This window comes from Bufo gargarizans, chromosome 11 (genome assembly GCF_014858855.1).
Source record: "Bufo gargarizans isolate SCDJY-AF-19 chromosome 11, ASM1485885v1, whole genome shotgun sequence".
Taxonomy (NCBI): domain Eukaryota; kingdom Metazoa; phylum Chordata; class Amphibia; order Anura; family Bufonidae; genus Bufo; species Bufo gargarizans.
This window is the reverse complement of record NC_058090.1, coordinates 8852098-8875826: the sequence shown is the minus strand read 5'-3', so window position 1 is coordinate 8875826 and position 23729 is coordinate 8852098. Positions and strand designations below refer to the sequence as shown.

The following is a 23729-nucleotide window of genomic DNA, read 5'->3' as shown; positions in this document are numbered from 1 at the left end:
AGAGATCGGGTGCTGCCAGGCAGCAGGGGGCAGTCATGTACACAGTTTTTCAGTATATTCTAACCTGAAGCGTCCCCATCACCATGGGAACGCCTCTGTGTTAGAATATACTGTCGGAAATGAGTTTCACGATGTAGCTCATATCCGACAGTATATTCTAACGTAGAGGCGTTCCCATGGTGATGGGGACGCTTCAAGTTATGTTCGGGTGTCCGCCTGGCCGTGCGGAGGCAAGCGGATCCGTCCAGACTTATAATGTAAGTCAATGGGGACGGATCCGTTTGAAGATGACACACTGTGGCTCAATTTTCAAACGGATCCGTCCCCCATTGACTTTCAATGTAAAGTCTGGACGGATCCGTCTGAGGCTATTTTCACACTTAGAATGTTTTAACAATATAATGCAGACGGATCCGCTCTGAACGGAGCCACCGTCTGCATTATGAACACAAGTGTGAAAGTAAAGGGACTCCTGACTTTACATTGAAAGTCAATGGGGACGGATCCGTTTGCAATTGCACCATATTGTGTCAACGTCAAACGGATCCGTCCCCATTGACTTGCATTGTAATTCAGGACGGATCCGTTTGGCTCCGCACGGCCAGGCGGACGCCAAAACGACTTTTTTTTCATGTCCGTGGATCCTCCAAAAATCAAGGAAGACCTACGGACGAAAAAACGGTCACGGATCACGGACCCACGGACCCCGTTTTTGCGGACCGTGAAAATAAACTGTTGTGTGCATGAGGCCTCAATGGGTCCAGGATCCGGGATATGAGTGCTTCCGTGGTGCTTCTGGCTGTGCCTCCGCACCGCAAAAAAGTAGCGCATGCACACTGTAGCACTCATATCCCAGATCCTGGACCCATTGAAGTGAATGGGTCCATGATGCGGGCTGCACACGGCTGTGTGCAGCCTGCATCATGGACCCATTTACTTCAGCATGCGCTACTGTTTTGCGGTGCGGGCAGTCGGATGCGGATCGCGAACCGCATTCAAGTGAATGGGTCCGCGATCCTCATGCAGCTGCCCCATGGTCTGTGTCCGTGCATTGCGGACCGCTATTTGCGGTCCGCAGCATAGGCACGGCGCCCTTACATTCGTGGGCATGATCCCTGAGTGTGTTTTTACATACTTTTATATGTACTTTCTTTTATTTGGATCTTGATAATTATTTCATTTTATCTTTATCATTATTTACTTTTATTAAACTTGTCTGCAGATGTGGATGTAATGTGGATGACGCACTTATGGGGGATATCTGTGGATGACGCACTTATGGGGGATATCTGTGGATGACGCTCTTATGGGGGATATCTGTGGATGACGCTCTTATGGGGGATATCTGTGGATGACGCTCTTATGGGGGATATCTGTGGATGACGCACTTATGGGGGATATCTGTGGATGACGCACTTATGGGGGATATCTGTGGATGACGCACTTATGGGGGATATCTGTGGATGACGCACTTATGGGGGATATCTGTGGATCTGTGGAAGATGCTATATATGTGCCCTCCACAGATATCCCCCATAAGTGCGTCATCCACAGATATCCCCCATAAGTGCGTCATCCACAGATATCCTCCATAAGTGCCCTCCACAGATATCCCCCATAAGTGCCTTCTAGTAAGTAAAGTAATGTATTAGTCGGGGGAAGGGAGGAGGCAGGGACACTTGCGGCGGGGCTGGTGCAGTGCCCGGCGCTGTGCACACACCGGGGGCAGCTCCTACCTTTCTGCTGCAGGACATTTCGCTCCAAGTCTCCTGAGCGGCGGCCTCCTCACCACTCCTCACATGGCCGGCAGTGGGCAGCCGAACTAGAGCGCCGCTGCCCGCCCTTCTGCTGCTGTGCGCAGCGTGACATCTCTCCCTCCGTCATGCGCCTCCTGCCCCGTCTGCCTGCTTCATTCATAAAGAGGAAGGAGCAGACAGACGGTGCAGAAGGCGCATGACGGACATTTTGCAAGCAGCTTGAGCGGCGCGATATAGCTGCGCGGCCGCCCACCCGCCAGCTCGCACCAAAGAGCCGCATTGAAGGTTACAAAGAGCCGCTTGTGGCTCGCGAGCCGCACTTTGCCGACCACTGGCCTAGGCCATGAGACCGATGAACGTGCTACTGCGAGTGCCGGTGCCCTCTCAAACAGCTGATCAGCTAGGGGTCTTAGGTGTCGGACCCCCACCGATCAGATACTGATGAGCTGTCCAGAAGATAGGTCATCAGTTAAATTATCTTGGAGAGCACCTTTAAGACAACTTATCCCCTCTCCCGTGACTGCTGGGGCCTTCCGGAGATCATGAGATTGAGGGTCTGTGCTACCCGTTTGAATGAAAACACCGGCACGTATGTCCACCGCTTCATTGAGGTCTATGCCGGAGATAGTTGAGTACACGTGTTCGGCTATCTCCGGCAGCCCCATAGAGATGAATGGAGAGGCCGCGAGCCTGCGTGGGGGAGAACAGGTCCCCGACCCCCGCCGAACATATACTGTGGATAAGGTGTCTTAATGGGGCAACCCCTTTAAATGCCGAGGACAATACAGTCAGAAGAAATCCATCCATCTTCCTGGTGTGACAACGTTTCTCCCCTTTGTCTACACACAATGCTCTTTCAGGTTGGGCTTGTGCAGCTTGGAGGGAAGTCATAAAACTATTTGCTCCCACCGAAGCTGAGACTGGGGGGGGGGGGCTGTAACGATGACCTGTCCCGTATAGGCTACTTTCACACTCACGTTTTGGCTTTCAGTTTGCGAGATCCGTTCAGGGCTCTCACACGCGGTCCAAAACGGATCAGTTTTGCCCTAATGCATTCTGAATGGAAAAGGATCCACTCAGAACGCATCAGTTTTCCTCCGATCAGCCACCGTTCCGCTCTGGAGGCGGACACCAAAACGCTGCCTGCGGCGTTTTGCTGTCCGCTTGACGAAACGGAGCCAAACGGATCCATCCTGGCACACAATGTAAGTCAAAGTGAACGGATCCGTTTTCTCTGACACAATAGAAAACGGATCCGGCCCCCCCCCTTGAATTTCAATGAAGTTCATGACGGATCCATCTTGGCTATGTTACAGATAATATAAAAAACGGATCTAATTATGACGGATGCACGCGGTTGTATTATTTTAACGGAAGCGTTAAACGCTAGTGTGAAAGTAGCTTAAAGCACTTTTGTTCCTTCAATGTAAAACGGGCTGTAAACCTAGGGTCATCTGTAAAGCTTTATACCCATTAGTACTACTCTTACTCCTGGGGTGGGGGATGCTCCATGAAGCCTGACTCGTCGTGACAACATGGCAGTAAATACATTATGCACCACTATGCTCAACCCTTAAGTGGTCATGACGAGGACGTAAGACTGGTAGTTAGGATATAATGAGCTAAATAGTAAGTGTAAGCGGACAGGCAAGTTTGGTTAGGGGGTTGGGAAGTAGCTCTGAGCCCAAGAAAAGGCTTAAATAAACTCCAACATGTCCTACAAGAGGATAATAGCAGGCGTATATTTACCAGGACCTACCGGCGGTTAAAGGGTGAAGTATAACCACCAGGTCCAGCAAGGTAAAGAATAACAATAATCTTTATTTATATAGCGCCAACATAGTCCACAACGCTTTACCACCTGAGGGATCATGTACAAACAAAATTATACATTACATAGCAACGAACAATTATAACAAGAGGATTAAAAGTCCCACTCTCAAGAGCTTACACTCTATGAGGGGGTAGGGCATTCCAGAGAACTGGTGCCGCTCGGGAGAAGAAGTCTTGGAGACGGGAGACCAATTAGTAATGGGTTACAGTAATCAAGATGGGAATGGATCAGGGCAACAATGGGAGTTTTTCTTTGCTTCCATAGTAAGAAAGGGGGGTATTCTAGAGATGTTTTTGAGGTGCAGGCGGCACGAGCGGGAGAGAGATTGAAAATAGGGGGTAAAGAAAAGATCAGTGAGACAGCGGGCATGCTACCTGGGTGTGATGATGGTGCCACACACAGAGATATCAGGTTTATATACTTTAGGTTAGTAGTTGGTGAAAACAAAAATTCTGTTTTTGAAAGTTTCCGGCAGAGAGAGGATATGATGCTAGAGACAGCAAACAGTCACTGGTTATCTTTAGTACAGACGGGGTGATATCACAGGAAGAAGTATTCAGTTGGGTGTCATCAGCATAGAGATATTACTGAAAACCAAATCTGCTGATAGTCTGTCCATTAGCGGCTGTGTAGAGAGAAAAGTTGCGAGGGCCTAGGACTGAATCCTGAGGAACCCCAACAGCAGGAGGGAGAGGAGAAGAGGTAGAGCCAGTTAATGATGCACTGAAGGAGTGGCAAGAGAGATGGGAAGAAAACCACGAGAGAGCAGTGTCCTTGAGGCCAATTGATTGAAGCATGGTGAGGAGGAGATGGTGGTCTACAGTGTCAAATACTGCAGAGAGATTAAGGAGAATTAGAAGAGATTAGTCACCGTTGCATTTAGGAGAATTAGTAGAAAGTAGTCACCGCTGCATTTGGATGTCAGGAGATCATTTTTCACTTTTGTGAGGGCAGTTTCTGTAAAATGAAGGGTGTGGAACCCAGATTGTAATGGATCAAGGAGAGAGTTAGCCGAGAGATAATGGATGAGGCGAGAGCAGACTAGACGTCCAGGAGTTTACAGATGGAGGCGAGATTGGAGACAGGTCTGTAGTTAGATCAAAGGAAGAACGGACCGGCACTCGCTGTTTGACAATAAATCATAAGATTATATACTAACAGCGAGTGCCGGTCCGTTATTCCTTTGATCTACAGTACAGACCAAAAGTTTGGACACACCTTCTCATTCAAAGAGTTTTCTTTATTTTCATGACTATGAAAATTGTAGATTCACACTGAAGGCATCAAAACTATGAATTAACACATGTGGAGTTATATATATAACAAAAAAGTGTGAAACAACTGAAAATATGTCATATTCTAGGTTCTTCAAAGTAGCCACCTTTTGCTTTGATTACTGCTTTGCACACTCTTGGCATTCTCTTAATGAGCTTCAAGAGGTAGTCACCTGAAATGGTTTTCACAGGTGTGCCCTGTCAGGTTTAATAACTGGGATTTCTTGCCTTATAAATGGGGTTGGGACCATCAGTTGCGTTGAGGAGAAGTCAGGTGGATACACAGCTGATGGTCCTACTGAATAGACTGTTAGAATTTGTATTATGGCAAGAAAAAAGCAGCTAAGTAAAGAAAAACTAGTGGCCATCATTACTTTAAGAAATGAAGGTCAGTCAGTCCGAAAAATTGGGAAAACTTTGAAAGTAAGGGCTATTTGACCATGAAGGAGAGTGATGGGGTGCTGCGCCAGATGACCTGGCCTCCACAGTCACCGGACCTGAACCCAATCGAGATGGTTCGGGGTGAGCTGGACCGCAGAGTGAAGGCAAAAGGGCCAACAAGTGCTAAGCATCTCTGGGAACTCCTTCAAGACTGTTGGAAGACCATTTCAGGTGACTACCTCTTGAAGCTCATCAAGAGAATGCCAAGAGTGTGCAAAGCAGTAATCAAAGCAAAAGGTGGCTACTTTGAAGAACCTAGAATATGACATATTTTCAGTTGTTTCACACTTTTTTGTTTTGTATATAATTCCACATGTGTTAATTCATAGTTTTGATGCCTTCATAGTCATGAAAATAAAGAAAACTCTTTGAATGAGAAGGTGTGTCCAAACTTTTGGTCTGTACTGTTCATGGGACGCCTGCCCTGGGACACGTGCACCTCCACTCTATCTCCCGCAGTGCCGATCGATATATTGTACACACAGGTCTGTAGTTAGTTCCGTAGGATGGGACAAGAGAAGGTTTCTTTAGTAATAGGCTTATGAAAGAGAAGGGGAAGATACCAGAAGAGAGAGGGAGGTTGAAGACTTTAGTTAGGTAGGTATTGACAGCTGGTAAGAGACACTGGAGGAGTTGAAGGTAATAGGGGCAGTAGTACATGTGGAAGGGTGAGAAGAGGAGCCTGAACACTTCTCCTTCTGTGAATGGGTTGAATGTGGAAAGTGAACCAGAAGAGATGCGAGGGGGGGGGGGGGGGAGTGTCGTTGACATTTGGAGACTGGGAGCAAATTTTCTGCTTAATCTTACCAACTTTCTCTTTGAAAAAGATGGCCAGATCTTCAGCACAGAGGTCTGTGATAGGCGCCTGCACTTTTGGACTGAGGAGGAAGTGAAAAGTGTCAGAGTTTTTTTTATTATAATTGGATAGTGAGGAGATCGGGGTTGTGAAATGGGTCTGTTTGGGGAGGTGAAGGGCAGAGTTATAAGTTCTCAGCATAAATTTGTAATGGAGATAATCTTCTGGCGTATGACCTTTTCTCCATAGGTGTTCAGCACTGCTGGAGTATTGCTGGAGGAAGCGAGTTTGAGGTGTAAGTCTGTGTTGCTTTCATCTCTGTTTGGAGGTTCTGAGTGTAGGGGGCGCTACTTCATCCAGGGTGCTTCTGAGGGAGTGGGAGAGGAGAGCTAGTAAAGTCAGGAACCAAGCAGAGCCAAAAGAAGACCAGGTCAAGTGTGTTACCGTCTTAATGCGTCTGAGAGTTAGAAAGTTGTGAAAGACCAAGAGAGGTGGATAGAGATAGATGCTTGGAGGCCGATGGGGAGATTGGGTTGTGTAGGGGATGTTAAAGTCACCCAAAATGACAGTTGGTAGTTCTAAGGACAGAAAATGCAAAGTGACCCAGTAACTGGGTGGGTGAGCCAGGGGGCAGTCACTGCCTCTCTTAGGGAGAGAGGATGGAAGAGTCTGAGAGCGTGGACCTCAAAAGGTGGAAATGAGAGTGATGGTTCTGGGGAAATAACCTAGAAGGTGCATTGTGGGGAAAGAAGTACAGTGACTTCACCGGTTAAGTCGATCACCAGGACTGAAGAAGTATGATCGAAGTACATCAAAAAAGTATGATCACCAGGATCCCCGGTTGTATAAGTAGTAGTGTGACCACCAGGACTTACATGGTGGTAGAAGAAGTATGAACATAGGGACACTGACATACACAGTGATAAGGATAGTATAGTATAATAACCAGCACCTACAGGTTTATGACCACTAAGACATATATGGTGTGACACAACACACAATATCACTATCAGAAGGTAGAAGTAAGATCCCTAGGAACTACATGGTAGATAAAAGGTAGGACCACTAGGACCTGCATGGTTATAAAGGAAGCGTGTTCACCAGGACTTACACAGCATGACGACCAGGAACTACATGATGATAAAGGTAGAAGAATAATCACCAGGAACTACTCAGTATGACCAGTAGGAGAAAAATTACAATCACCAAGGCCTACACAACATGACCATCAGAACCTACATGGTGATAAAATTATAAGCATGACCAGCATGACCTGTATGAAGATAAGAGTAGAATTATGACCACCGGGACCTGTATGAAGATAAAAGTACAAGTTTGACCACCAGGACCTGTAAGACGATAAAAGTAGAATTATGACCACTAGGACCTGCATGGTTATAAAAGATGTGTGTTCACCAGGACTTACACAGCATGACGACCAGGAACTACATGATGATAAAGGTAGAAGAATAATCACCAGGAACTACTCAGTATGACCAGTAGGAGAAAAATTACAATCACCAAGGCCTACACAACATGACCATCAGAACCTACATGGTGATAAAATTATAAGTATGACCAGCATGACCTGTATGAAGATAAAAGTACAAGTATGACCACCAGGACCTGTATGACGATAAGAGTAGAATTATGACCACCAGGACCTGTAAGAAGATGAGAGTAGAATTATGACCACCGGGACCTGCCTGGTGATAAAAGTAAAAGTATGACCACCAGGACCTGTATGACGATAAAAGTAGAATTATGACCACCAGGACCTGTATGACGATAAAAGTAGAATTATGACCACCAGGACCTGTATGACGATAAAAGTAGAATTATGACCACCAGGACCTGTATGACGATAAAAGTAGAATTATGACCACCGGGACCTGCCTGGTGATAAAAGTAAAAGTATGACCACCAGGACCTGTATGACGATAAAAGTAGAATTATGACCACCAGGACCTATATGACGATAAAAGTAGAAGTATGACCACCAGGACCTGAAGACTGGTGAAGGGTAAAGCATTATCTAGAGACCCTGTAAATGCATGGAGGAAGCTCAGCGTTGCCACCGATATTTGCTCTATTTGAAGAAGCAGTGATTCATGTGCGTGGTACTGAAGTGTCCACCAACAACAATTCCTTCTTAGCAACTAGAGCCTTCAGTTACCATCAGAACGGCTCGTCGCTGCAATAAGCGGCACAGACTGGAGAAGTCTTCACGCCCCTGGAAAGAGATACTGTACACTGCATTGCCATATGATGCCGAGAGTGATATCACTTCACAGATGTGACGATTCCCCTAATAGATCACTTTCCTGTCGTTTGTAAGAGCAGGAGACGCGTTCCCAGATCGCTACTGGGGTTTCAGCGTATAACACTACAGCCAATCTGCATCCATGGAGCAGAACGTTTGAGGGAATTGTCTTTTTGGCATTTGACTTCCTGGAATGCCATATAATGATATATTTCTCAGGTTTCCCTGCATTGTAATGTACGGCACCTGTGCTTGTATTATTCCTCTAATGTCATTATATTTGAGGGGATTGTCTTCTTAGCATTTGCCTCCTTGGTATTTGCTCCTCTGTCTTTCCGTCTCACTATGACCCTAGAAGGGCCCCTTCATACGCTGAGGATTTTGTTGCAGAAAATTCCGCAACTGAAAATCAGTTCCATTCGCCTGAATGGGGCTTGCAAAAATCCACACGCTTCAAATGAATGGAACTGATTTTCAGCCGCTGAATTTCCTGCCATAAAATCATCCACGTGTGAAGGCGCCCCAATACATCTGGCTCTGTGCCTTGGCACCTGATACTACTCTATTCCATTCGGTGCTGGTGTCCAGTGACGACACTTATACTAACTCTTTTCACATCTATTTATAATGTGGTATGGGTATCATAGTTCTGTTCATACTGAGCTTCCTGATACATGCATAAAATGCTAGAACTAAAGTGGTAAAACAAAGACTGTGCAATAGATAGACAGAGAGACAGAGCTAGACAGATAGAGGGTAGATAGATAGATACATACATAATAGATAATAGATAGATAGATAGATAGATAGATAGATAGATAGAAGATACATAGATAGATAGATAGATAGATAGATAGATAGATAGATAGATAGATATTAGATAGATAGATATGAGATAGATAGATAGATATGAGATAGATAGATAGATAGAAGATACATAGATAATAGATAGATATGAGATAGATAATAGACAGACAGATAGATAAATAGATAGATAAATAGATGGATAATAGACAGACAGACAGATAGATAGATAGACAGACAGATGATAGATCTTTCCTGCAGATCCATCATTAGACTATACTCTGCTACATCCATTGGTTTATAGCGTCACATCAGGGAATTACTACTCCGGCTATTTCCTAACACCGTCTCCCACCTTCTCTGCAGTGAAAACAATGTAAGGTGCAGTAATTACTGGTTCCTTTGTCCCGTCCAGTTACAGGCATCAGTAGATTTTCTTACAGGTGAGAACCTACTGAAAGCGAGCCGCCCGCCGCAGGTCTCCAGACTTCAATTACTGGGTAAGGCCTCATGCACACGAACGTATTTTCTTTCCATGTCCATTCTGTTTTTTTTGCAGACCGAATACGGAACCATTCATTTCAATGGGTCCACAAAAAAAAAACGGAAGTTACTCCGTGTGCATTCTGTTTCCGTATGTCTGTATTTCAATTCTGCAAAAAAAATAGAACATGTCTTATTATTGTCCGGATTACGGACAAAGATAGGACTGTTCTATTAGGGGCCGGCTGTCCCATAATATACGGAATGCACACGGGTGTCATCCGTATTTTTGCGGACCGCAAAATACATATGGTCGTGTGCAAGAGGCCTAAGAGGAAGAATCGCACCCGAGAGGGTCTGCCGAGAAGCTTTGCTGAAGAAGAGAGGCTACCGCTCGCTGTTATGAGCGAAGGACGTCTAATTAGGGGCTAACGTCTTCATGGCTCTCCTCATACATAATGAACAGGAAAATCGTATCCAGAGATTGTAGCCACAGACACTGCAACCTGTGGACAGGTGAGGCGCTGCTTATAGAAACAGCCATGTTTGTTTCAATTCTGGAGAACCCCTTTAAATATTTACTATATTTCGCGCCCCCACACACACTCACATTCCTTCTGCGGCTGAAAAGGTGTCTGTCTAGACCTGAAACTTCTCACAGCTGAGGGTTTGTTACAATTGTAGCTTAGTCCAGACAATCCTCTGTGCCGTGTTTATATCAGAGAGAATTTTCTAGACCAGATACAATTGTAACAAACCCTCAGCTGCGCAAATCTCTCGCCTGTCTGACAGTTTGTTACAATGTGTCCGCCCAAGTAAACTGTATCAGTCTGAAAAGTTCTGTAACTTTCTCATGTATTCTTTACTTTTTAGCCATTCACCGTTTCAAGATCTCTGCTTGCTGTCAAGGAATGGAATGGGAACAACTTTGCAGGTAACTTAAAATAAAATGTCCTGAGCCAAAACGTTATTACAATTGTATCCAATTTAAACAGCCTGGGCTCCAGACTGATACACTGTAACAAACTGTCAGGGCAGGAGAGAGATTTCAAGATTCCATGCGTGGACACACTGTAACAAACCCTCAGCTTAGGTGAGAAGCATTAGGTCGGGCTGCTTCAGTCTCTGGATGAAAACATGTGTTCTCATTCACTGACATCAAGCAGAGATCTTGGTGCGGAACATTTATTAAGACCGACGCTTGATACGCCAGTCTTAATTGGTGGCCCACTGGTGTCAAATGCGCTGCCATTGGCGCATCTCAGTCCACCCGTGCGCCATAACTGCAAATTACAGAGCGCAGATTTCGGATATAAACGCAGCGGGACGCCTTGGTTAACGCCCCCCCGACCCAGCGCGAAATTGTACAACTGGTAAACTGGGAGGTGGAAGGTTTAATAAGTCCCCCCCGTGGGTTAACCCTCTCCACGCTGCAGTGTGTCCTGCAGACTCACTCTGTACACAGAGCGGCACTTGAGGACATGGGGGACAATAGCAGGAATCCCGTCCATTCACAGCACGCGGTTACTGCGGCGGCGGCCGGGCGCGGAGGTCAGCTGACCTATTATGTGTGGAACAATGGGGCCCGGAGTAAGGCACGATGGTCGCTGTGTGTAAACAGACAGGTCTCCCTGGTGACGGGCACGCTCCCCGGCTGACAGCGAGGCGTACACTGACCTGCCGGTCCACCCCGCTGACAACACAAGGCAAAGCACGAGGCACGAGCTACAACGTAACCTCACTGCCTTCTCCTCTCGTGGGGTTAAACACTGCACGCTGCCATTATTTGGTTATATCTGGAGCTGGGAAAGCTGGATGATGTGGCCACCATAGGTCTGCCTAGTTAAAGGGGTACTCTGGTTGTTAAAAGATATAACCACCAGGATCCCCTCTACCTATAACCACCTACCACTGGGACCTCTACCCATCACAAGACTCCTCTGAGCCCCCCAAAATTAACGGAGCGGCAGGTTGGGTATGCGCACCGCCGCTCCGCCCATCTCTATGGGAGGTCCGGAGAAAGCAGAGTAACAAGAATGAACCGAGCACGGTTTGCACACCTGACCTGCTGCTTTATTCATTTCGGGGGCTCCAAGGAGTATGGGGTACCTGTTCTGGTGATCGGTGGGATCCCAAACAATCTGATAGTTATAGGGGATAACTTTAACCGGAATACCCCTTTAAAGGGCACCCGTTCACAACACCAACCCTATAAAACCAAGTACACTGCCTGGTAGGGTTGATCCTGCGGAATAAATCGATACCTCTCTTGTGAAAATCGGTTGTGGCGTTCCCAAGAAAAAAATACTTTTATCCTTTCAGTAAATGAGAGCTTCAGCTCGCCGAGGGGTGTGGCCTAGGCCCTCCAGGCTTCCCAGGGCTGGCCACGCCCCTCAGTGCACTGACACCCTCATTTACCTAAAGGATAAAAGTCTTTTTTTTCTCGGGAAAGCCACAACCGATTTTCGCAAGACAGGTATCGATTTAATCAGCAGGATCAAGCCCACCAGGCAGATTCTGGTTTAATAGGGTCGATCCTGCTCTTTAAGTAAGTCCCTTGCTTCCATATCATTGCAGAACTGGGCAGATCTGCCATGCAAGGCTCTAGAAAAGTTGAGTATTTTTAACCCCTACAGAGCTGCAATAGGCACCATAGGTTACGTCACTCTGATACAATTTTTCACCATTGAGATTTATACTTACAGGTATTTGTCTCTGGGAAAGCTGGGTGACAGCCGATTTTGCAGGGGGCTAGAAAAGCTTGACTACACCTCTGTAGAGTGGTCATATTGTTTATCACCCAGCTTTCCCAGATGGAATTCTTAGCAAAGGCTTTTCGGTATTTCTAGGAAAGCTGGGTGACAACTGACAACACAGTCAGTGGTGGTTACAGGTCTCCAAGGGTTGTCACCCAGCTTTCTTACGGTCCTGTATGGAACCTCTGTCTAGTTATCCAATTACTGTGTATGGGAACAGAACAAGCGCTAGGAAAGTTTGATGACCCCCCCCCCCCCTATAGGAGGCGTAACGTCCGCCATATTGCTCATCACCCAGCTTTCCCAGATAAAGATCTTAAAAAGCTGAATGACGACACCTAAGGGGGACATTTCGGCGCCAACCTTCCCAGATTCCTGTATTACTGTATCCTATTTACTAAGTCGATCGGCCATTCAGGGGTCTAGAAAAGCTGGGTAACCTGGAAGCTGCAATGGCGGCCATAGTGGTGGTCCCCCAGCTTTCCCAGGAACAGACAGAACCAACAGAGACAAGGCTCTATATTCGCAGCGGATTTGGGGCAGACGCTGGATTTCTGTGGATGTTGCGCCCCCACTGTGTGTAGGGGGCAGATGCTCTGCAGACTCCTGGGATCTGGGGCTGACGCTCTGCAGAGAAACAAGTCATTCAGCCTGGAACAATAAGACATGATTAAAGTCGTTACGTGCTGGGGCCCCGGGCACCGCCACCTGACAGCCGCACAATGGCCATTAACGAGGTAATCAGCATTCCTGCCTCTAGTGAGGAGTCCGAACCTGAAAGGCGATCTCCAGCCCCGCCCCCTAGTAAGGCCCCGCCCTCTATTGAGGCACATCTTCAGTCTATAATAGTGTTTTTCTAACTGTCAGGAAATGGTGTGAACAAGCAGAGCTGCAGTATAAAGCATGGGGGAAGGTGAGAGCGGCAGTCTGAACCGCTGCCGAGACTGAAGATGAAGTGAAGATTACCTTCACCTCCAAACCAGACAAGCGGCGCAACAGAGATACTGCTGATCTCTGAGCCTGTCATGGATCTTCGTAATGACTGACAGGAAGCGTTCCAGCTCTCTATGAAAAGAGGTTCTGCAGTGGCTGCAGTGTGTATTGTACAGTTTTAAGTCCTACTTGCTGCACGATCTCATACTACACACCTCAGCTGCTGCAGAACCTCATAATACACACCTCAGCTGCTGCAGAACCTCATAATACACACCTCAGCTGCTGCAGAACCTCATACTACACACCTCAGCTGCTGCAGAACCTCATACTACACACCACAGCTGCTGCTGAACCTCATAATACACACCACAGATGCTGCAGAACCTCATAATACACACCACAGCTGCTGCAGAACCTCATAATACACACCTCAGCTGCTGCAGAACCTCATAATACACACCACAGCTGCTGCAGAACCTCATAATACACACCTCAGCTGCTGCAGAACCGAATACTACACACCTCAGCTGCTGCAGAACCTCATACTACATACCAAGGCTGCTGCAGAACCTCATAATACACACCTCAGCTGCTGCAGAACCTCATACTACATATCTCAGCTGCTGCAGAACCTCATACTACATACCTCAGCTGCTGCAGAACCTCATAATACACACCTTAGCTGCTGCAGAACCTCATAATACACACCTTAGCTGCTGCATAACCTCATAATACACATCTCAGCTGCTGCAGAACACCATAATACATACCTCAGCTGCTGCAGAACCTCTTAATATACACCTCAGCTGCTGCAGAACACCATAATACACACCTCAGCTGCTGCAGAACCTCACAGTACACACCTCTTTAGGGTGTTTCATATCAAACAACAGTCTCCCTCTTAGGCATCAAAGAGAAGTTCTGCAGCAGCGGGGAGAGCGGGGCCCAAGGTCTCACCCTACCTTATGTGAACCCGCACTGGGGTCCCCTATAGCAAATATATGACTGGATGCATGTTTGCTATGGGGCCCCTCTCCTCTACAAGGGCTGGGCCCCTGGCAGGCTGAGGCATTCCCAGTCGGGGTTCTATTTATCAAGGTTTATTTACAAATCCGTGAAAATTGTAAGATGATTGCGGTTTCCATGCAACAGAAGACTCGAGTGCCGAGGAGTCGGAGCACGCGGCCGCTTCCAGAGCTAATTACGCCACCCGTCCAGATGATTAAGAGGCATTAGAGCCTCCCCTCTGGCACATCGGGACAGGCAAGGGCTAATTAAAGGCAGCGCCGCCTGCGGAACATGTGCTCGTTATGTAACGCCACCGTGCTCCTGCAACACTGTACACAGGCCTGCCCACCAGTAATGTCACCGGCAGCACGGCCCAGTCCGTGTGACATGACACCGGGCGGACCAAGGGGCGACTCCAGTAGGTTTAAAGGGGAGCTCCAACTTTGGCTGGAGGGGAGGGGGGAGGGGGTCTGCGAGAAGTTGGGACGCCCCACCTTTCCAATCTAAAACAAAAACAATAAAGCAATTTTGCAAGCAGCCTCCTACTGTCAATGGCTGTGCTGTATGGTGTTTCCATGGTTACAGACTACAAACAAGCCGGGTGTAGTCTGGCCCTGCAGTCACAGCGTTCATAGGTGACTGCGGTATCAGACCACACAGAGTTTGTTTGTAGTCTGTAACCACGGCGACGCATAGATCTGCACTGGAGCTGTACATACCAAACGGTAGGGGATTTTTTTGAGCAAGAGTATTTATTACTTTTATATTTTTTTTCATTTGTCTGTTTTACATGTATTGGAGGGGTTGCAAAAGTTTACACACCCTTTCATTTTTACACATTTCTGATATTTGTATGGGAACCAGAGGCTGACACCAGCCTGAGACACTGAAGACGGGTGACAGTAAGTGACAATCTGTTATCCAGCGACGGTATTAGGAACACGACAATAAGGCAGGTAACATCCATACATCGCAGTTACCATAGCAACCCCCTGACATCGGAGGAAAGTTATCTGAACACCCCTGCTATACTAGCCGCAGTGCAGAAACGCCCTGGGCGTGCGCCCCCGTAGATCGGGTCAGTACATTGCCCCCGCGGCCAGGGTGCTGAGCGCTAGTCCAATCAGAAACTCAAATAGAAGGCGCAAAATCACCCCCATAAGGCGCTGACGACCAAGAAAGGGGGTTCACCTACCCCGATGTGCACATGGAAGAGGAACAGACATGGGGGTGGAGGCTAATGGAAAGGAGGTACAGACCCTGGAGGGTGGCAGGAAGGAGGTACTGGCACAAATGGACTGGTACTAGGGGGGTAGAGACACTAACGAGGGGACTGGTACTAGGGGTGTACAGACACTAACGAGGGGACTGGTACTAGGGGGGACAGACACTAAAGAGGGGACTGGTACTAAGGGGGTGCAGACACTAAAGAGGGGACTGGTACTAGGGGGTACAGACACTAAAGAGGGGACTGGTACTAGGGGGTACAGACACTAACGAGGGGACTGGTACTAGGGGGGTACAGACACTAACGAGGGGACTGGTACTAAGGGGGTACAGACACTAACGAGGGGACTGGTACTAGGGGGGACAGACACTAAAGAGGGGACTGGTACTAGGGGGGACAGACACTAAAGAGGGGACTGGTACTAGGGGGTACAGACACTAACGAGGGGACTGGTACTAGGGGGGTGCAGACACTAACGAGGGGACTGGTACTAAGGGGGTACAGACACTAACGAGGGGACTGGTACTAAGGGGTACAGACACTAACGAGGGGACTGGTACTAAAGGGTTACAGACACTAACGAGGGGACTGGTAATAAGGGGGTACAGACACTAACGAGGGGACTGGTACTAAGGGGGTACAGACACTAACGAGGGGACTGGTACTAAGGGGGTACAGACAGTAACGAGGGGACTGGTACTAAGGGGGTACAGACACTAACGAGGGGACTGGTACTAAGGGGTGTACAGACACTAACGAGGGGACTGGTATTAATGGGGTACAGACAGTAACGAGGGGACTGGTAGTAAGGGGGTACAGACACTAACGAGGGGACTGGTACTAAGGGGGTACAGACACTAACAGGGGACTGGTACTAAAGGGTTACAGACACTAACGAGGGGACTGGTAATAAGGGGGTACAGACACTAACGAGGGGACTGGTACTAAGGGGGCACAGACACTAACGAGGGGACTGGTACTAAGGGGGTACAGACAGTAACGAGGGGACTGGTACTAGGGGGTACAGACACTAACGAGGGGACTGGTACTAAGGGGTGTACAGACACTAACGAGGGGACTGGTATTAAGGGGGTACAGACAGTAACGAGGGGACTGGTACTAAGGGGGTACAGACACTAACGAGGGGACTGGTACTAAGGGGGTACAGACACTAACGGGGGGACTGGTACTAAGGGGGTACAGACACTAACGAGGGGACTGGTACTAAGGGGGTACAGACACTAACGAGAGGACTGGTACTAAGGGGGTACAGACACTAACGAGAGGACTGGTACTAAGGGGGTACAGACAGTAACGAGGGGACTGGTACTAAGGGGGTACAGACACTAACGAGGGGACTGGTACTAAGGGGGTACAGACACTAACGAGGGGACTGGTACTAAGGGGGTACAGACACTAACGAGGGGACTGGTACTAAGGGGGTACAGACACTAACGAGAGGACTGGTACTAAGGGGGTGCAGACACTAACAGGGGACTGCTACTAAGGGGGTACAGACACTAACAGGGGACTGGTACTAAGGGGGTACAGACACTAACGGGGGGACTGGTACTAAGGGGGTACAGACACTAACGAGAGGATTGGTACTAAGGGGGTACAGACACTAACGAGGGACTGGTACTAAGGGGGTACAGACACTAACGAGAGGATTGGTACTAAGGGGGAACAGGTGGCAATAGGTGGGTGCGGACGCCACGGTCAATGACAGTAAAGAATGTCCCCATTTATCAGACCCTCCATACAACAAATCACAATATGGTGGAAGCCTCACACCCTGCGCATCACTGTGAGCGAGGGCCGCGCCACCGGTGCCACCTACCTGAGCAGGTAAACCGCCCTCTCAATGTCATTCAGCTCCTCATCGACCGTCAGCCTCTCAATCTCTTCAGGAGTCTGTAATAAGAAAGGACGACGGGTCAGGGGCCTCCAAATGATATTATACACCTGGAGATTATAACGAAGGGGCGGAGATTAATAGAGCGCAGCACTAACGACACTGCTACATCTCATCATAGGATATACCCAGAACGGGGGCCCCCGGGATAACCATTATTATCGGGGACCCTCAATAATCGGAGAGATACACAGTGGGATGATGTCAGCGGAGGGCGATGACATCACGATCAGGTGACCCCCCCTTTATGTATAACAACCCAGGCAGCGCATGTCCCCAATAACTACCCCCATTAGTAAACAGGTACATGAAGGAATATCATGACTGATGATGTCAGAGTCTGATGACATCACTGACTGGCGGAGGGGCAGGGTACGACATAGGGATCCCCTCATACAGTATAGAAGGGTTACAATTGGGGCAGGGGGGTTGCTAGACTGAAGGGATAAGCCCCAGTCCCCCCTCTGGTCGGGCCGGGTGATGACATCATCATATTACATGGATTAGTTATTATGGAGACTGCAGCACAGGGTACGATGATGTATCACCTAAGATTGTTACATAGTTGTAAGATCCCCCCGTCTATTCCCGGGGCCCCCAGTGACATGCTAGGCTCGGATGACGTCACGGCTTGTTCTGGGGTGCCCATGACGTCACTGGCCCCGTTACCTTCAGGCTCCGGCGCACCGGCCGCTCGATGATGGCCAGCTCCTGCAGGTCCTCGATGTATCCGAACAGGCTGAGCTCCATCCTGGGGACTCCGGGGATCAGGCAGCCGCTGCGCCCCGCATCCTCCATCCACCGGGAGCTCTTCACATGGCAGCAGCCGGAGATCCTGAGTGCGGGGGCGGCGGGGGCGGAGCCTGCACCGAGCGGATCACCGGGGAGAGCGGGGCACCTGCGGGGGAACGGGGTGACACGGAACCTGCGGGAGGAGGTGACCCCGGGCAGGGGAGCGGGAGGAGGCGGGGAGGCTAAGGAGGGGCCGGTACCGGGCAGCACCGGGTCATGGTGTCCGGGCTCAGCGCTGTGCGGAGCGAGAGGCGGCCTGCAGCGGGTGTGCGGCGCCCGGTCTCCATGGTGACGAGGCGCTGCTGACGTCACACACCTGCCACATGTCCGCCCTGTCAAATCCATGTCAGAGCGCTACAGACATGTCACATGTAACTGCTGCCTCCTGCATGTCATGTTTATACTGCCACATACATGTCACATGTTACTGCTGCCTCCTGCATGTCATGTTTATACTGCCACATACATCATGTCACATGTAACTGCTGCCTCCTGCATGTCATGTTTATACTGCCACATACATCATGTCACATGTAACTGCTGCCTCCTGCATGTCATGTTTATACTGTCACATACATGTCACATGTAACTGCTGCCTGCATGTCATGTTTATACTGCCACATACATGTCACATGTAACTGCTGCCTGCATGTCATGTTTATACTGCCACATACATGTCACATGTAACTGCTGCCTGCATGTCATGTTTATACTGCCACATACATGTTACTGCTGCCTGCATGTCATGTTTATACTGCCACATACATGTCACATGTAACTGCTGCCTGCATGTCATGTTTATACTGCCACATACATGTCACATGTAACTGCTGCCTGCATGTCATGTTTATACTGCCACATACATGTTACTGCTGCCTGCATGTCATGTTTATACTGCCACATACATGTCACATGTAACTGCTGCCTGCATGTCATGTTTATACTGCCACATACATGTCACATGTAACTGCTGCCTCCTGCATGTCATGTTTATACTGTCACATACATGTCACATGTAACTGCTGCCTGCATGTCATGTTTATACTGCCACATACATGTCACATGTAACTGCTGCCTGCATGTCATGTTTATACTGCCACATACATGTCACATGTAACTGCTGCCTGCATGTCATGTTTATACTGCCACATACATGTCACATGTTACTGCTGCCTCCTGCATGTCATGTTTATACTGCCACATACATGTCACATGTAACTGCTGCCTCCTGCATGTCATGTTTATACTGCCACATACATGTTACTGCTGCCTGCATGTCATGTTTATACTGCCACATACATGTCACATGTAACTGCTGCCTGCATGTCATGTTTATACTGCCACATACATGTCACATGTTACTGCTGCCTCCTGCATGTCATGTTTATACTGCCACATACATGTCACATGTAACTGCTGCCTGCATGTCATGTTTATACTGCCACAGACATGTCACATGTAACTGCTGCCTGCATGTCATGTTTATACTGCCACATACATGTCACATGTAACTGCTGCCTCCTGCATGTCATGTTTATACTGCCACAGACATGTCACATGTAACTGCTGCCTGCATGTCATGTTTATACTGCCACAAACATGTCACATGTTACTGCTGCCTCCTGCATGTCATGTTTATACTGCCACATACATGTCACATGTAACTGCTGCCTCCTGCATGTCATGTTTATACTGCCACATACATGTCACATGTAACTGCTGCCTCCTGCATGTCATGTTTATACTGCCACATACATGTCACATGTAACTGCTGCCTGCATGTCATGTTTATACTGACACATACATGTAACTGCTGCCTGCATGTCATGTTTATACTGCCACATACATGTTACTGCTGCCTCCTGCATGTCATGTTTATACTGCCACATACATGTCACATGTTACTGCTGCCTCCTGCATGTCATGTTTATACTGCCACATACATGTCACATGTAACTGCTGCCTGCATGTCATGTTTATACTGCCACAGACATGTCACATGTAACTGCTGCCTGCATGTCATGTTTATACTGCCACATACATGTCACATGTAACTGCTGCCTCCTGCATGTCATGTTTATACTGCCACAGACATGTCACATGTAACTGCTGCCTGCATGTCATGTTTATACTGCCACATACATGTCACATGTAACTGCTGCCTCCTGCATGTCATGTTTATACTGCCACATACATGTCACATGTAACTGCTGCCTGCATGTCATGTTTATACTGCCACAGACATGTCACATGTAACTGCTGCCTGCATGTCATGTTTATACTGCCACATACATGTCACATGTAACTGCTGCTTCCTGCATGTCATGTTTATACTGCCACATACATGTCACATGTAACTGCTGCCTGCATGTCATGTTTATACTGCCACAGACATGTCACATGTAACTGCTGCCTGCATGTCATGTTTATACTGCCACATACATGTCACATGTTACTGCTGCCTCCTGCATGTCATGTTTATACTGCCACATACATGTCACATGTAACTGCTGCCTCCTGCATGTCATGTTTATACTGCCACATACATGTCACATGTAACTGCTGCCTCCTGCATGTCATGTTTATACTGCCACATACATGTCACATGTAACTGCTGCCTCATGCATGTCATGTTTATACTGCCACATACATGTCACATGTAACTGCTGCCTCCTGCATGTCATGTTTATACTGCCACATACATGTCACATGTTACTGCTGCCTCCTGCATGTCATGTTTATACTGCCACATACATGTCACATGTAACTGCTGCCTGCATGTCATGTTTATACTGCCACATACATGTAACTGCTGCCTGCATGTCATGTTTATACTGCCACATATATGTTACTGCTGCCTCCTGCATGTCATGTTTATACTGCCACATACATGTCACCTGCAACTGCTGCCTGCATGTCATGTTTATACTGCCACATACATGTCACCTGCAACTGCTGCCTGCATGTCATGTTTATACTGCCACATACATGTCACATGTTACTGCTGCCTGCATGTCATGTTTATACTGCCACATACATGTCACATGTAACTGCTGCCTCCTGCATGTCATGTTTATACTGCCACATACATGTCACATGTAACTGCTGCCTCCTGCATGTCATGTTTATACTGCCACATACATGTCACATGTTACTGCTGCCTCCTGCATGTCATGTTTATACTGCCACATACATGTCACATGTTACTGCTGCCTGCATGTCATGTTTATATTGCCACATACAGTGCCTTGCAAAAGTATTCACTCCCCTTGACTTTTTTCATATTTTGTTACATTACAGCCTTAAGTTCAATGTTTTGTTAATCTGAATTTGATGTGATGATCAGAACACAATAGTCTAAGTCGGTGAAGTGAGAAAAATATATAAATAAAACTATTGTTTAGAAATAGAAAACAGAAAATTGCCATGTGCGAATGTATTCACCCCCTCTGTTAGGAAGCCCATAAAAAGCTCAGGTGCAACCAATTACCCTCAGAAGTCACATAATTAGTGAGATGATGTCACCTGTGTGCAATCTCAGTGTCACATGATCTGTCATTACATATACAGGTCCTTCTAAAAAAATTAGCATATTGTGATAAAGTTCATTATTTTCTGTAATGTGCTGATAAACATTAGACTTTCATATATTTTAGATTCATTACACACAACTGAAGTAGTTCAAGCCTTTTATTGTTTTAATATTGATGATTTTGGCATACAGCTCATGAAAACCCAAATTTCCTATCTCCAAAAATTAGCATATTTCATCCGACCAATAAAAGAAAAGTGTTTTTAATACAAAAAAGTCAACCTTCAAATAATTGTGTTCAGTTCTGCACTCAATACTTGGTCGGGAATCCTTTTGCAGAAATGACTGCTTCAATGCGGCGTGGCATGGAGGCAATCAGCCCGTGGCACTGCTGGGGTGTTATGGAGGCCCAGGATGCTTCAATGCGGCGTGGCATGGAGGCAATCAGCCCGTGGCACTGCTGAGGTGTTATGGAGGCCCAGGATGCTTCAATGCGGCGTGGCATGGAGGCAATCAGCCTGTGGCACTGCTGAGGTGTTATGGAGGCCCAGGAGGCTTCAATGCGGCGTGGCATGGAGGCAATCAGCCTGTGGCACTGCTGAGGTGTTATGGAGGCCCAGGAGGCTTCTATGCGGCGTGGCATGGAGGCAATCAGCCGGTGGCACTGCTGAGGTGTTATGGAGGCCCAGGAGGCTTCGATAGCGGCCTTAAGCTCATCCAGAGTGTTGGGTCTTGCGTCTCTCAACTTTCTCTTCCCAATATCCCACAGATTCTCTATGGGGTTCAGGTCAGGAGAGTTGGCAGGCCAATTGAGCCCAGTAATACCATGGTCAGTAAACCAGTTACCAGTGGTGTTGGCACTGTGAGCAGGTGCCAGGTCGTGCTGAAAAATGAAATCTTCATCTCCATAAAGCTTTTCAGCAGATGGAAGCATGAAGTGCTCCAAAATCTCCTGATAGCGGCTGCATTGACCCTGCCCTTGATAAAACACAGTGGACCAACACCAGCAGCTGACATGGCACCCCAGACCATCACTGACTGTGGGGACTTGACACTGGACTTCAGGCATTTTGGCATTTCCCTCTCTCCAGTCTTCCTCCAGACTCTGGCACCTTGATTTCCGAATGACATGCAACAGTCCAGTGCTGCTTCTCTGTAGCCCAGGTCAGGCGCTTCTGCCGCTGTTTCTGGGGAATGCGGCACCTGTAGCCCATTTCCTGCACACGCCTGTACACGGTGGCTCTGGATGTTTCTACTCCAGACTCAGTCCACTGCTTCCGCAGGTCCCCCAAGGTCTGGAATCGGTCCTTCTCCACAATCTTCCTCAGGGTCCGGTCACCTCTTCTCGTTGTGCAGCGTTTTCTGCCACACTTTTTCCTTCCCACAGACTTCCCACTGAGGTGCCTTGATACAGCTCTCTGGGAACAGCCTATTCGTTCAGACATGTCTTTCTGTGTCTTACCCTCTTGCTTGAGGGTGTCAATGATGGCCTTCTGGATAGCAGTCAGGTCGGCAGTCTTACCCATGATTGCGGTTTGGAGTAATGAACCAGGCTGGGAGTTTTTAAAAGCCTCAGGAATCTTTTGCAGGTGTTTAGAGTTAATTAGTTGATTCAGATGATTAGGTTAATAGCTCGTTTAGAGAACCTTTTCATGATATGCTAATTTTTTTAGATAGGAATTTTGGGTTTTCATGAGCTGTATGCCAAAATCATCCATATTAAAACAATAAAAGGCTTGAACTACTTCAGTTGGTGTGTAATGAATCTAAAATATATGAAAGTCTAATGTTTATCAGTACATTACAGAAAATAATGAACTTTATCACAATATGCTAATTTTTTTAGAAGGACCTGTACACACCAGAGTCTGCAGCACCTAAGCAAGAGGCATAACTGACCAAACACTGCC

General features: G+C 47.6%; 1 protein-coding gene across 1 annotated transcript in view; it reads right to left on the bottom strand.

Annotated features, from left to right (window-relative positions):
- Positions 1 to 18719, bottom strand: part of PPP4R4 (protein phosphatase 4 regulatory subunit 4) — a 77213-nt gene extending 58494 nt beyond the window's left edge. The window contains exons 1-2 of the mRNA XM_044272029.1: positions 18165 to 18719; positions 17421 to 17494 (exon numbers count right to left, since the gene is read on the bottom strand). Of these exons, the coding sequence (XP_044127964.1) occupies positions 17421 to 17494; positions 18165 to 18632 (542 nt within the window). The 5' untranslated portion in view covers positions 18633 to 18719. The remainder of the gene's footprint in view (positions 1 to 17420; positions 17495 to 18164) is intronic.
- Between the last annotated feature and the right edge of the window lie 5010 nt (positions 18720 to 23729).